The sequence below is a fragment of the Lepidochelys kempii genome, chromosome 3 (genome assembly GCF_965140265.1).
Source record: "Lepidochelys kempii isolate rLepKem1 chromosome 3, rLepKem1.hap2, whole genome shotgun sequence".
Taxonomy (NCBI): domain Eukaryota; kingdom Metazoa; phylum Chordata; order Testudines; family Cheloniidae; genus Lepidochelys; species Lepidochelys kempii.
Window position 1 is genome coordinate 69,727,313 of NC_133258.1, and position 15,463 is coordinate 69,742,775.

General features: G+C 35.9%; 1 protein-coding gene across 6 annotated transcripts in view; it reads right to left on the reverse strand.

The window, feature by feature from the left end:
- The window catches only part of MAP3K7 (mitogen-activated protein kinase kinase kinase 7), a 65,993-nt gene that overhangs the window by 33,527 nt on the left and 17,003 nt on the right, over positions 1 to 15,463 (reverse strand). For 2 of the 6 annotated variants that reach the window (XM_073336772.1, XM_073336771.1), the window contains exons 3-10: positions 13,899 to 13,964; positions 12,992 to 13,037; positions 12,270 to 12,408; positions 11,226 to 11,350; positions 7,687 to 7,815; positions 6,250 to 6,380; positions 4,872 to 4,953; positions 3,327 to 3,478 (exon numbers count right to left, since the gene is read on the reverse strand). In XM_073336772.1, coding sequence (XP_073192873.1) covers positions 3,327 to 3,478; positions 4,872 to 4,953; positions 6,250 to 6,380; positions 7,687 to 7,815; positions 11,226 to 11,350; positions 12,270 to 12,408; positions 12,992 to 13,037; positions 13,899 to 13,964 — 870 coding nt within the window. Of the gene's footprint in view, positions 1 to 3,326; positions 3,479 to 4,871; positions 4,954 to 6,249; positions 6,381 to 7,686; positions 7,816 to 7,903; positions 7,963 to 11,225; positions 11,351 to 12,269; positions 12,429 to 12,991; positions 13,038 to 13,460; positions 13,561 to 13,898; positions 13,965 to 15,463 lie in introns of those variants that run through there. The other 4 variants (XM_073336773.1, XM_073336774.1, XM_073336776.1 and 1 more) reach the window with 4 other exon arrangements.

Here is a 15,463-nt window from a genome sequence, read left to right on the forward strand (position 1 = left end):
TTGTGGAGTCTCCTTCATTGGAGATTTTTAAGAGCAGGTTAGACAAACACCCGTTAGGAATGGTCTAGATCTCTGCTTCTCCAGCTATCTGATGTGGGGGACCGGCAATTTTTTTTTCCCCCAATGTGCGCGCAGACCGGCAGCCGATGGCTTGCAGACCAGCACTGTTCCACGGACCAGCACTTTGAGTAGCATTGGTCTAGATAATACTTTAGTCCAGACCCTGCATTCATGGCAGGACTAAATGACCTCTCAAGGTCCCTTCCAGTTGTATGATTCTATTCTATGATTCGCAGGAGATAATGGTGCCTGCTTCTTGTGTACTGAACGTGAGAACAGGCATTCGTATGGCACTGCTGTAGCCGGCATTGCAAGATATTTACGTGCTAGATGCACTAAATATTCACATGTCCCTTTATGCTTCAACCGCCATACCAGAGGAGACGCGTCCATGCTGATGTTGGGTTCTGCTCGATAAAGATCCAAAGCAGTGCAGACCAGTGCATGTTCATTTTCATCATCTGAGTCAGATGCCACCAGCAGAAGGTTGATATATTTATTTTTTTTGGTAGTTCCGGTTCTATGGGTTTCCACATCAGAGTGTTACTCTTAAGACTTCTGAAAGCATGCTCCACACCTCATCCCTCTCAGATTTTGGAAGGTACTTCAGATTCTTAAACCTTGGGTTAAGTGGTGTAGCTATCATTAGAAATCTCACATTGGTACCTTTTTTGCCTTTTGCAGTGAAAGTGTTCTTAAAACTAACAACATGTGCTGGGTCATCATCTGAGACTGCTATAACATGAAATATATGTCAGAATGCAGGTAAAACAGAGCAGGAGACGTACAATTTTCTCCCAAGGAATTCAGTCACAAATTTACAACACCACATTTTTTCATTAGCATGCAAGCATGTCCTCTGGAATGGTGGCTGAAGCACAAAGGGGCATCTGTATAAATGTTTAGCATATACACCACATAAATACTTTGAGATCCTGGTTACAAAAGTGCCATGTGAATGCCTGTTCTCACTTTCGGGTGACATTGTTAAGATGCAGCAGGCAGCATTATCTCCCGTAAATGTAAACAAACTTATTTGTTTTAGTGATTGACTGAAGGAGGACTGAGTGGACTTGTAGGTTCTAAAAAGTTTTACATTGTTTTGTTTTGGAGTGCAGTTATGTAACAAAAAAAAATCTACATTTGTAAGTTGCACTTTCAGGACAAAGATTACACTACAGTACTTATATGAGGTGAATTGAAAAATGCTATTTCTTCTGTTTATCATTTTTACAGTGCAAATATTTGTAATAAAAATATAAAGTGAGCACTGTCTACTTTGTATTCTGTATTTTAACTGAAAACAATATATTTGAAAATATAGAAAGCCATCCAAAATATTTAATAAATTTCAATTGGTATTCTACTGTTTAACAGTGCAATTAAAACTGTAATTAATCATGATTGATTTTTTTAAATCAAGACCAATTTTTTGAGTTTCTTGAGTTAGTTAACTGTGATTAATCGACAACCCTAATTTTAAAACAAATGTTTCTCCAGAAGATTTAACAAGTGACTTCTGAGCTTACACCTGTATTCAGAAATCAGCAGCTAAGAATAGTGATAAGAGAAATATCCCCAGTATATTAATGTAGTAAATACTTATACCACTGGTTCTCAAACTTTTGTACTGGTGACCCCTTTCACATAGCAAGCTGCTGAGTGCGACCCCCACTAATAATTAAAAATACTTTTTTATACATTTAACACCATTACAAATGCTGGAGGCAAAGTGGGGCTTGGGGTGGAGGCTGACAGCTCGCGACCGCTCAGGTAATAACCTCGCGACCCCCCGAGGGGTCCCGACCCCCAGTTTGAGAACCCCTTTACTGTGGTATTTTTAATTAAATTGTACTTTTTTAAACAAAAACTGTGTAACCAATAATTATAGTATATATAGACAGCACCATATATGTTGTGATTTTGAAAAGCACTCAACATTGACCTAACTCTGCTCTCACTAATATCTTCTGATTGAAGATTTACAGTAGAACCTCAAAGTTATGAACAGCAGAGTTACAAATTGACCAGTCGACCAGACACTTCATTTGGAACAGGAAATACACAATCAGGCAGTAGCAGACACAAGCACACAAACACAGTTCTGTGTTAAACTACTAAAAAAAGGGAAAACAGCATTTTTCTTCTGTATAATAAAGTTTTAAAGCTGTATTAACTCAATGTTCAGTTGTAAAGTTTTGAAAGACCAACTATAACATTTTGTTCAGTTACGAACATTTCAGAGTTAAAAACAACCTCCATTCCCGAGGTGTTTGTAACGCTGAGGTTCTACTGTAGCTCTGTTTTTCCATCCTAACAAACTGTGGACATATTTTCATTATTCAAATACATGTCTAATTTTTTTTTGACTCATACCAATCTCTTGTCATAATGCCTTCTTGTAGCAATGAGTTCCACGTCACTTACATACTGTTTATAAAGCATTTCCAGTCATCAATTAAAATTTGCTGACTGAAGCTTTCACTGAATGTGTACTATGAGAAAAGATAACTAGGTGCTCCCGGATTTATCTTCTCAGTATCATTTCTGATTTGGCATACCTCTTTCATGTCCCCTTATTCCTCTCCTCCCTGAACTAAGAGATCCCATGCTTCCATGATTAGCTATGTAATAGGATGTATTTTGTTCTCTCCACCAAAGGAACAGTCTCCTTTTGCTCTTAATTTCACCCTGACTTTCTCATCTTCTCTCTTTTTCTGCTCCCCTGCACTTGCTGCTTTCTGCCTGCTCCTTCCCCGCTACCATAGTCATGCTAGCTAACTGGCTGGCTGGCACTGTACTCTACTCTCCCACTGCCCGCACTCATATACCTCCCTTGAGGAATCTCTTGGCTCTTCTCTCAGTGGTGGCCAAAGACCCTGAAGGGTACAACTGTTTACATTCCTCTCTTCCCCCTTTGCACCCCTAGGTTCTATGGAGACAACTAGATGTGCTCCTTATTTCTATCTGCTTTTACAGATAGTCACACCACTGATAAGAATTTTTTTGTAAAAAGCTGTAAATGGGAGTCAGCATCATATGTTATCCATGGACCATCAGTAAGTACAGAGTGGACCACAGATTTAGAGATGCTGATGTACTACATTATCCTTAGCGTTTCTTACTTACTGCCCTTTATTGAATAGGAAAGCTTATTAAGAAAGAAAACCTCCTGTATTTTAGAGCAGTGTGATTTTACTATAGTGATTTTATCCATCTAATGGCAATTTCTTCATTAAGGCACAAGATTTTATTCACTTGCTTACCGACTGCTTCGCTGGATTTTTCATTTGCTGTGCCAGTTTTGATTCTAAGCGTTTAATGGTATCATTGGTAGCAGTTCCTTGAAAGTCACTTGGTTCCATGTTAGCATCACTCTTGTTACTGGTGTTTGTAGAAGTCATGTCCATGAATGAGCCTATTTAAAAGCCCACCCCCCCGAAAATAAACATTTTTTGTATTTAAACCACTTCTTTGAAAACATTAAATCAAACTAAAATTCTTTAGCTACCCATTCTTCATTCCCCAATACCAACCTTATAATTTTAAATTTTTAAAACATTTGACAAAAAAATTCAGAATATACTTCAAAAGCAAAAAAAAAAAACCAAACAAAAAACCCAATTCAGAACAAGATGTTGAACAGCAAGTTTACCCAGATCCTAAAGACAAGCTTTAGCTATCAATCCCAAATCATTAACAAAAATCTTCGATTATGAACACAACTGGCAGTTTTGCTCATAAAATCCATTATGAATCCTACGTATAATGAAAATATATTTGTAGGATAAACAAATTAAAACATTGCTTTACAAATTGTAAGTAATAGATTTAAGACTATTTTCTTAAGTATGTTTTAAATTTATGTGCTAAACATGTTTCATGTAGTCTGGCTAAAGACGACCATCAAGTATACGACAAAGTTGATGGGATTTTGCAATAAAATGTACAGGTGAATTCAAAAGTACCTTATTTCCAAAATATTCTGTGTGAGAGAAATTTAGAGTTTGGGGCAGAGGGAAGAAGGCACGTATGGACAACTGTAGTTAAGTTACAAGAACCCAAGGGAATGAGGAAAATAGGGCAAAATTTCATAAAGGAAGCATTTAAATTTTTTCCTATGCAAAATGCTGTGGGTCTGAGTGATCATCAGTTTTGTGCACCGGGAAAGAATTTTTCTCTTGGGGCAAGATTGGTAGAATGTCTGGTGGGTATTTTTGCCTTCCTCATGGCACCCTGAGGGCCTTTTTTTAGGTTAATAGGAAGTAAAGAAAAGTTGCAAGTTTAATCAGTGGAATCTGTAATTTCATCAAAATCTGATGAGGCGGTCCAGTGCAGAAGAAAGAAAAGGAGTACTTGTGGCACCTTAGAGACTAACCAATTTATTTGAGCATGAGCTTTCGTGAGGCTCAAAGGACCAGCCGATAGGAGCAAACAGGAGTAAGATCTGAGAGATGGCTATTGGACCCTAATAACCCGCAGGAAGAAAGGGAGACCCTAAGTCTTTGCAGACTGAGTTATCCTTCATGTGTACCCTCATTCTCTGTTGTGGGAGGAGGGCAAGGGGATTCAGAGTTTGGCTGAACCCTAGGGATTAGGCTGAAGGAAGCAAAACTTGAATATTTGTTATGAGGCCCTTTACCACACACTGAACCAGGCATTTAGGAAGGGGTTATTTTCCCCCCATCAAACTTAATAAAGCTGCAGGCTGTGCTTTATAATACATTCCTGAATCTGTTTCATTTCCCTGTTTATCCTATTTAAAAAGTGTTTTATTCCCCCCCCCCCCCCTTATATTTACACAATCATACCTGTACTAGTGGCAGAGTTGCTTTGGCCTTCATCTGAATACTGACAAGGATACTGCAGAGGTTCATCAGCTCCAGGAAAGTACTGTGTAGAGAGTAAATTGTTATATATTAACATAATTAATGCTTTCAGAGCACATATAGCAGCTACAGAGATAGCATACACCTCAACAGATCCTGGTTCTCTGAATAAATGCAGAGGAAAAAAAGGTAATTTGAGAATGCTATTTTGTTTAACTGCAGAACCATCTGCAACATCTTGCTTTTCAGTAACATTCCTTCCCCACACCTCCCAAAAACAAAGCACACACAAACCTATCTTTATTAAGTGCCTTCAGACAGATATGTAATGTATTTTAAGAACAATGCAGCATAATGGAAGCCATTTACAATGGCATAAATCAGGCAACGTACAGTTTAATTCAGCATAAGGATGGAATGAATCACATTCAATTCTAGTGGATATTAGGGAGTTATGTCAGGGAAAGTAAGGTAGCAGTTAAGAAGAAAGGATGGAGAATTGAAAGTGTCTGTGAATAAACCCTCTATGGCTTAATGGAACGAGCCATTCAAACACTGTTTTCGTTTAGCTTATTTAGACACCTGACAGTTAGCTTAAGTAGTGCTCACTACCTAAAAAACGGCTAAATTTCTGTGAACCTGATCACCAATATGACTAATACAAACAAATCTGTTGGGGTTAATAATGCAAATAAAAACTACTTTTAAACTTCCAATTATTCTTGTTCACTTGCATTCAGTGTAAAGATATTCATATTGGCAAATGTCTGAGTAATACATGTGCTACCTCTATGAAGAGCATTTTGTTTGGTTTAGCTAATGTATTTTGATTTTGATTTGTATTTCTGAGATTTAGCAAAACAAATGAATACTGTTGTTCTTCAGGATCAGATTTCTGAAGGAAATGAAGTTGAAATAGCAGTGATACTGACAAAGATAGGTAATATACCCTTAGATAGATTCTATTCCTTGACATTTGCAAAGTTACCATGCTAGTGCCTATTTTTTCCTTAAAGGAGCCAATAAAGGTCCTGAAACTACAGAGCAGCTATCAATATCTCAATGCTCACAAAAATGGCAGAGAAACTAAAATAGTAAAATACTTGAGTAACTACAACTTTGTAAGGTCAAACCAGAACATCTGTAAAAAACCTCACACATGATCCTACAGCCTGTAACTGTTTTTAGAGTCTTTTCAGCAAGTCATGTGATGTAAGCATTGAGGAAAAATCTTTAGAGACTGGAGATACAACTTGAACAACAGATTAACACTGGGCTCATGAAAGGCATACCTTCAAAAGCCAATACTACAACATAACCCCTGTTAAAATATTTACAGATTAAAAGAAAAAGGTTATACCCGCATCAAATGTGTCATTATTTTGACAATTTCTTCCATGGAAGGTCGTTGTGAAGGATCCTTAGACCAACAACGAGTCATTAAACTCTCAATAGGTTTAGGTAAATTTTTGATCAGTGGTGGCCGAGTACCTACAATTAAAATTAGACAAATCTTAATTTATATAATCAAACTATTCTTGAAAATTCTGTCATTGCCTGAATTTTTTAAACAACCTATTTTGCTATTTAAACTATAGCATTAAAGATGCATGATAACTATAGTCTGGAGAAAACCAACCTGTATTTAAAAAAAAAAAATAGTGTCACCAATCATTTATTCTATTTTTTCTTATTTGTTTATATTACATACAAATTAGAAAATTGCATCTAGGTAAGCATAAGTAAAAAGAGCTGTCTTTCAATAATGCTCTGAATGCACTATATGTCTGGTCAGTTTATGAACATATTTAAATGACAAGAGGAAAACAGAAAAAATAGTAACAGCAGCACTTTAGATAGTGTTTTCCTCACCTAGCTTCCCCTGCAGACACAGTGGAAAATTTAACAGTGCTTTACTTCTTCAAACTAATATTTATATTATTGTTGCACCTAGGAGCCTCAAGTCATGGACCAGGATCCCATTGTGCTAGGTGATGTCCAAACACAGAACAGACAGATAGTCCCTGACCCAAAGAACTTTGTCTAAAACAAGAGACAATAGATTGATACAGAGAGTTGGGAAGATACAGGGAAACAATGAGACAATATTGGTCATCATGATAACCAGTGGTTTCAGTACAACAGTAGTCTAACTGTGTCAGGTTTTTTTTAATAGGTCTCTCAGAAAAGTAGAGTTTTAAGGAGCGATTTGAAGGAGGAAAATGAGTTAGTTTAGTGGATCTCTGCAGGGAATGTCTCCTAGGTAAATGGCTGGATTTTCAGAAGCGATGAGCAACAAGATTTCCCAGTAACGTAATCAAATAAGCATTTTTGAAAAACCAAGCCAGTTATTTAGCACTTTGGACACAAAATTTTGGTGTCCTGGTTTGAAAATCTTAGCTAGCATTACAGTCAACTTCAATTTTGGCCATTTTATTTTTTGAGGTAGGTGATCTGGATCTCACTTATTGTTCACTCAGGATGAATGGAATACTTCATTATCACAACAAAAATAAATTGATGGTTCTTCTCCTTATTAATTCATACATGCTAATTACATGTAGCACTGTCAGTAAGCACAGTCTAACAGACAAGAAAGAAAACCAAAAATGAACTGGTTCAGAAGCAAGAGTGCTTAAGTATTAATTATTAATGACAATGCAATCTACAGTGAGGTATCAAACTGCCACCTACTGAATGACGACTAATTTTGCAAAGATTAAAATATTTAATGTTACATGTCAAATATACAATTTAACTTTAAATGCACTAAAATGAAAAATTATTTTCAACTCACCATTGTGAACTGCCCACATTATGCGGAAAGCAGGGCCACCAATCTCATCAAAAGGTTTCCTACGGGTGATCACTTCCCAAAGAATAATACCCCAACTGAATACATCACATTTTTCACTGTAATTGCTACCTGGAAAAAAATAATCAATATAATTGGTCTTTTCTACATGATATGTGCCTACAAGTTTAGAGAAATAGCTATGCATGGTTCAGTTTACCTTCAGAGTAGAATATCTTCTTGTTTTTCACACACAGAAAACAGCAGTCGTAAGGCCGTCTGACACCAATTTTTTAAAACTTCTAATTCACCCAAAGTAAATTTGAAAAAAAATTTATAGAAAACATTTTTTTCAAGGTTTTAAAAAACCCTTTTGCTATTATTGCCAATATGTTTACGCAAGAGCTCTCCTCTTTGCAAACTAGTTCCTTCAGTTTTGACCTGCACTGAAATTATAAAACACAATGCTTAGGACAGTCTCGTTTTGAAATATCAAATGTGATTTTATTATGATCAATCTCTCAAAATTTAGCATTATTTCATTGTCATTTTGACTACCTGTCCTCCTTTAAATCTTTCTCCTAAACTCACTTCTTCCATGATGGCCACAGTAAATCAGTCATCATTCACCATCACCTATCACTTTTATATTTAAAAACAAGACGTCCTTAAAAGAACTAGCAAGATGTGCCCAGGCCTATGCTAAGTAACCATGTGATCATCTCACTGTATCTCCATCACCCCAGTGCCTCCCCGTTTATTATTCTCACTCATTTTGTCATGCCTAAAATTTAGTTTTAAGTTCTTTGGGGCTGGGATTGAGCCTCTCTCGGTCTCTCATGAAGCACACAGCAGATGTTGGGTGATATAAAATAATGAATAATAATAAAGCTCAGAGAAGGAGACAAGAGACTACAAAATGATAAATACTTTGTTAATTAAAGAAAGCCATGAACTTCTTAAATAGACATGAATGATAAACAAATTCAAGATAGAAAGTATGTAAACAACAGTCAGCACTATGATTTATCCTTTCTGGTCAATATCTGAAACAAGAATGACATTAAGAACCTAATAAATAGTCTGTTCTATTTTCTCAGGAAGCATATGGAAAAACAATCTAATAATTTAAAGAGACACTTCTATACAGAATTTCTTTATACAGGAAGACACCATGTGACATAGGATAGTGGCATATACACACACTGCACTACAGCTTGCTCAACTATTTTACTTTTATAGTTTTGAGATTATAGTACTTCCTCCCTCCTTACTTTAGGATGACATTTATTTATTTAAATTTAAATAATAAAAAGGCACAAATATAAATCTCTAGGAACCCAGACACGCATTTAATATTGCAACAAAACCCCAGCCCCATTGAAGTAATTATTTCAAAAGGAATTTTGACAGACTGCCATTTACAAAATAAAAGCTTTTTTCGACTCTTATTTTGATAAGAATACCTTCAGTGTTCTCCAAAGACCTACCAAACAGATGAGAAAATTTAGAAATTGTTGAGTTAGATGTATATAGGCCTAGGTTTTGTTCTGATTTTATTGTCGATATCTGAGGTAGTAATTAATGCATAAAATTTTAAAATTGAACAATTTATAACACTGGTTTAATAAAGCTGAATGACAATTTTATTTCAAGATATTCATTTGAAATTTTACCATTTTTGGACATAAGGTATTCAATCATTCTGTGTAATGTGTTTCAATGGTGCCAATACAAATTTGGGGAAACAAAAATATATAAAAATTGCTGTATAGAAGGCTTGCTGCAGTACTAAAAGCAGGAAATTTAGAACTGAAATTTTACATGTTCCTACTTAGTATAATTTATGGACTGGAGAGTCACTAAGAAATGGATGACTTAGCATTTGCACTGGAATTCCTTGTAACAGCAAGGCTTTTAAATGTAGCCCTTAATCCAATTTAAAATCAGGATTTCCTGTGGTTTTTTTCCCTTTTCTAAAATCAGATCTTCAACCTTTTTTGTTTTTTTTTTAAATAAAGGAAAAGAAACTAACTTCTAGTGGTAAATGAACGTTAAGAATAAATTATGGCCAATATCTGAAGTGAACAAGGACAGTTTCTAGTAAACTGGTATCTGTAGCACAGAAACTGACATAAAATTGCCAGTCTTAGAGAGATCAAGCACTGAATGACCATGGTGATTTAACTAGAGGCATAATCTATACTTAAAATTTAGGTTGACATACCTACATTGGTCAGGGGTGTCAAACTGATTCCAGATCAATGTAGCTTTGCTGACCTAACCCCAAGTGTAGATACAGCTATGCTGATGGAGGAATACTTCCATTGACCTAACTACCGGCAGGTGGTGCTTCTGCACCAATGGAAACACCCCTTTCCATCAGTGTAGGTTATGTCTACATTACAGGTTTATGCTGGCATAGCTATGGTGATATCAGTATGACAGTATAGTCTCAGCAGTATAGACGTACTCTAAAATGTTCATGCTCAGAAGTCCAGAACATCTGACCAGACCCTACTGATATTGTTGTGGAGAAGCTTTAAAGCCTGGTGGTTGTCTGTGTTTTTTTCAGGTGGCTACCCAGACCTTCTTTTTATAGTATTATCAATTTGATACCGTTCTGGAGAACTTAATTCACTATTAAGACCTCTAGGGAAAAAACAAAACACATACTCAAAAAACTCACTCTATCCATCCACAATTAAACTCTTAATGAAACTTTTACTCACTCACAGGGGGCAAAATCAGCACCAGTTAATCACTGATCTGAAAGTGGTCTGATGTGCATAATGACCGAGCTATTCACCATTTAACCACACAGTAATTATACAAATCCTTGTGATTTTATTGTTTACCATCACTGGGCTTCCCCACCATATGCCAACAAATCGCTTTTGATTCCTCTCCCCACTTAAATATTAAATACAAATTAATTTTTAAACATGAATTACATATAGGGTGAGAGGAGAAGAGGAGGTGAACTAAACTTCACGGGATAAGGAAGAGAAGGGAGATATGGGGAAAAAAGGGGATAGGGGGAGTTACAAGTTAGGGAGGGATCAAAAATGGAGGTGGCTATGCTTGTTCGACACATACATGGTGAATTCTGAAGACCATGGGGAATCAGAATATGGGGTGGAAGGAATGACAGCATATTTCAGTGCAATCAGAATCTGGGATTATTTTGTAATCTCAGAAACAACAATATCCCACAATGGTAACACCAAACAAGATGCATAATTTACTGTTACAGTCTATTCAGTTTTGGCATTTGTGAACTTCAAGTATCAAACTTTTCCCCATGTGTGTGAATTCCTTTCCTAAAGATACTTGTACAGCAGTCTTTGTCCCTAGTTTTTAAATGTAAATTAAAGACTTCCCCCAAGTTATTTTTAATCTTTAAAATTTATTTCTGTATTTAATGCAACTTAACAGAAACAATGCATGTAAATGATGCTCTCAACTGATTTCTTATATCAAATCATTCAAAATGTCCTTAAGTAGAGGAATACATGTCAAACTGTACATTATTTTGTTACCTTCAAAAACTTCAGGTGCCATCCAAGCAGCACTTCCCTTATTGTTGGTCATGTGCGTTTGAATATCACAGGCTGTACCAAAGTCACAGATTTTTAGAACTGTCCCCCCAGCTACCAACAGCAAGCTGTCAAGAAAATCCCAGATTTTTTTTTTTTAATAGAATTCAGTAGTCTTGTTACAATAATAAAACATTACTATTTTATTCCAACAACTTTCACTTGAGGCCTTGCTTCACAGTAGTGTACAGTAACTTGGTAGTAACTTGTTCATTTAAGTATAAAAATATTCTTAAAATTTACTATAGTATGTCAGTAGGTTGTGACTTCCTAATTATGATAAACTGCTGAATTTTAATTTTTAATCTTTATAGCTCTATTTGAAATATGTTTAAACAGAAAACAGTTTCTTTAGGCATAATTATTTCAATCCACTAAGCACCCAATGGAGACAAAATTAGCCTTTTATATGCTGATTCATAAACATTTTATACAGGCTCTGCAGACAGAAGCCCAGTCATCATGGCTGCTATCTTGCCAGAAGGGGAATGATCAGGACTCCCATTAGAGCCAGCCAATGCAGCTTTTTCTTCAAATGGAAGGGTTGCTATTGACCATGTGGTCTCAGTGCCTATGGATGAGCATTGGGGAAGGAAGAAGGAATTGGAGCATCAAATGTAGGTTCTCCTGCAAAACAGTGCAGGTCACTAGAAGTAGACCTTAAGGCCTTTTTAATTTCCCCATTCAGGTAACCAAGTCCCTGCTAAAAACCCACTTCCATGATATGGGGCAAGAACAGGCTTTATGTCTGCACAACACGCAGTGCTGAACACACAGTTAGTGGTACACAAAACAATCAGCGTGTCTTGATTTTATAACTGAAATTTAAAACCCATAGTCTTTATTTAGATTCATTTACTTTATAGCTAATAAATAAAAGTTATCAATTAAAAGTTTTCCTCCAAATCCACTGGAAGTAACAGGATAATGAGAAACCCCAAATTGCACTTTTAAGAAAAAAAGGTTTAACACTGACTAGAAACCTACTTTGGCGGTTTCAGGTCCCTGTGAATTAGAGCCTTTGGTTTCATGCTGTGGAGGTATGCCACTCCTTGGGAACACTGTAAACACCAACTCATTGCATGTGCAGCAGTATAATAAGGCAGAGGCTCAGCACCATGCAGTACTGCAAAACAAAGGCACAAACTAAAAAGAACTTTATTGCATATTACCATGGAAACAATGGAGTTAACACACCAGTAACAAGCTGTATGACATTCAACCAGTTATTTACTCTCATCCTTTAGCGTTGCTGTTGAAATCTCTCTTTACATTGTTTAACTTTATATATCACTATTAATGGAAGTTACCTGAATAGTGATTTCCAAAGTTTTTAAAAGGGTACTTAGTTCATTAGCAAATATTTACACACACAAATTCTGCCACTTAATGGCTAGTTATAAAATAAAGTCACTCATTTTCAGCTGTATCTACTGTGGCCTGTATTAAATGATCACTCAAGAAATTGACAAGTTGAAGGTGGTCACTTAATAAAGTCAGATTTTTACAGGGAAAAATGAAAGGAGTCAGAAAATTTAAGCCATTTATTTGATACCAAAAGATCAGATGATTAAAACATGTTTTTAAACTATGCTGGTTGTAAAATGCTCTTTAAAATAAATATTAAACCCATTTTATATTTTAAGAAAAGGTTCTCCTAACACTAACACTTTAGCTGCAGGGAGACACCATGTTTAAATGATACTCACCATTGTACAGAGAACCTCCTTCAGCATACTCCATAACAAGACACACCTTTTGGGGAGGGGACAAAAAATAGGGATGTTTTAAAGTGCAGTGTAGGGGCGGACAATAGGTTTTGTAATTTGAAAGGAAAGTTCTTTGAGAGGAACTGCAAAGTGTCCATAATTGATGCACTGATCTATCAGATGCAGAATTAAATTGATGCTGAGATCCTATTAAAGGGTAGCAAAGAGGAGAGGATGCATCACTGTATACCCCTTAAGGCTAAGGTTGCCTTCAAATTACAGTTAGAATGGATGTACTGTAAGAGTGGATTAGAAAAACTAACTAAAATTGCCAATTTTTATTAGACCTGAATAAACTATTTTAATCAATTTAATATCCCAGACCACTAATAAAATACGTCTAAGTTAGCCTACCACGTTGTGAGTTCAAGATTTCATATCTGTCCTGCTACAGTACTTGCTGCATCACCTGAGGCATTTGTAGGGTTCTCAGCTGTTGCAGGGTAAAAACAGAATCCTGACCTTGGCAGGTAAATGTAAAGGAATTGATTTCCAATCATGTGCGTCATCTGTAAATAAATCATTTTTTGTAGTGCTGATTTGGATTCAATATGGGGGCTGCACACTACATACATATATACCACACTAATTTCTTTGCAATCAAAAAAATCAGCATAGGGAGAGCAAATGAACAAGATGAAGTGTGAATAGGTTTTTAGAGGCTACACTTTGCTTCAAGTAAAAAAAATTAATATTTAGAAAAAATCAACCCATTAATAAGAAAACCAGAAACCATTTTAGAGACACAATACTAAGGTGAGTATATTGGCTGAATGTATTTCTTGCATTATTGCTTGATTATAGTGAGCTTTATCAAGGTGACAAAAACTGGAGGATTACAACTTACTGGATTCAGACAGGCTCCATATAACTTGACAATATTAGGATGGTTCACACGTGACAACTGTCGAAGCTGCAACACAAAAGTTCACCACTTTTTTTCAACCACAAAATACTTCAAGTTACCATTTGGTTTCATATACACAGTTAATTAAATCAACACAAACAATTATTTACATAGCATGGTTCGTTCGCGTGAAAAAGTTGATGTCTTAGATAATTAAATTAGGTTGTAAACTAGCAAATTTATGTCACATACTGTGCCTGGATTTTAAAACTGGACCATCCTCTAAAAATCTAATACTTAGGGCACTAGCCTAGAACTTGGGAGACCTGGGACCCTGGCTCTGCCACAGACTTCGCGCATGACCTTTGAAAGACAAATCAGAGTTTTCCTGTGCCTCAGGTCTCCATCTGTAAAATGGAGATAATAGCACTCCCCTGTCTCATAACAGATTATATTAGCCAGGCAGACCTATTAAACTGGGTCAGAAAATGTCATGACTGAAATCAAATTTTTAATTATGCATGTTAAGAACATAATTAAGTCTCATGCTTCAGGGCCAGAGTGTAAGCTGCTGAACAAGCAGATCATCCACTTTCCAAGTACAGCATTGTGCAACTAGATATGACATTCTGAGGATTTTGCAATATTTCTGTAGCACTGTTTATTGCTCACAGTTGGAAGCAAGGTTACCTGACTTCAGGGACAAATGGTCTGAATTACTACAGAAAATCTTATGGGCAAAATAGTTCACTTTAATGCAAAAGGGAGTAATGCCACAAAAATGAACTATAAAATAAATTCTACAAGTTAACATTTATGCCATCCAGTCACGAGAAAAAACTGCTTGTAGTAATTCATAGTAGGCATGTGTTGATACACCCACTGAAGAAATTAAGAACCATTTTTTATTTTGCAAGTTGGCAGAAAATAAACCAACTTGTGGGAAGTTTTGACTTTCACAGACTTTTGAGGGAGTTTTTAATAGTACCCTCTGAATTTCACTATCCAGTCGATAGGGCACATGACCCTATGTTCCTAGAAATTCTTTATATATAGTCTGAAGTGATATTAGAAAAAGAACTGAATCTACACAGTGCGAGAACTCAAAAATGTAATATCTTGAAACCAATTCAAAATAATTTGAGGATTTTCTCTTAGATTCTCTCTCATATAAAGCCCAACCAAAATGACTTACCATTCAACCATGTTTAGATTTATGTGAATGTTATTCTGCACTCATACCATGACAATGAGCACAGTATACATATTCTGTTAGCAGAGAGATGTATTATAAATACATTTTAGTCACAAAATTGTCGTATGGTTAAAGAACCTGTAACACGTTAGGTATTTATTCTTATTTTACTCCATATATCCTGGGTACCCTAAATGTTTATCTACTGTGTTTTAAATGCAAACAAACAGAACTCTGGCATAATGAAAGTTCACTGAAGTTATGTAGTAACAACATTGGATCCTAGAATGTTCTCTCCTTTCGGAAATGTACGAATTATGTGTGAGGTGCTAAATTAAGAGGTGGAATGGAGAAAATGAAGGATGTGTTC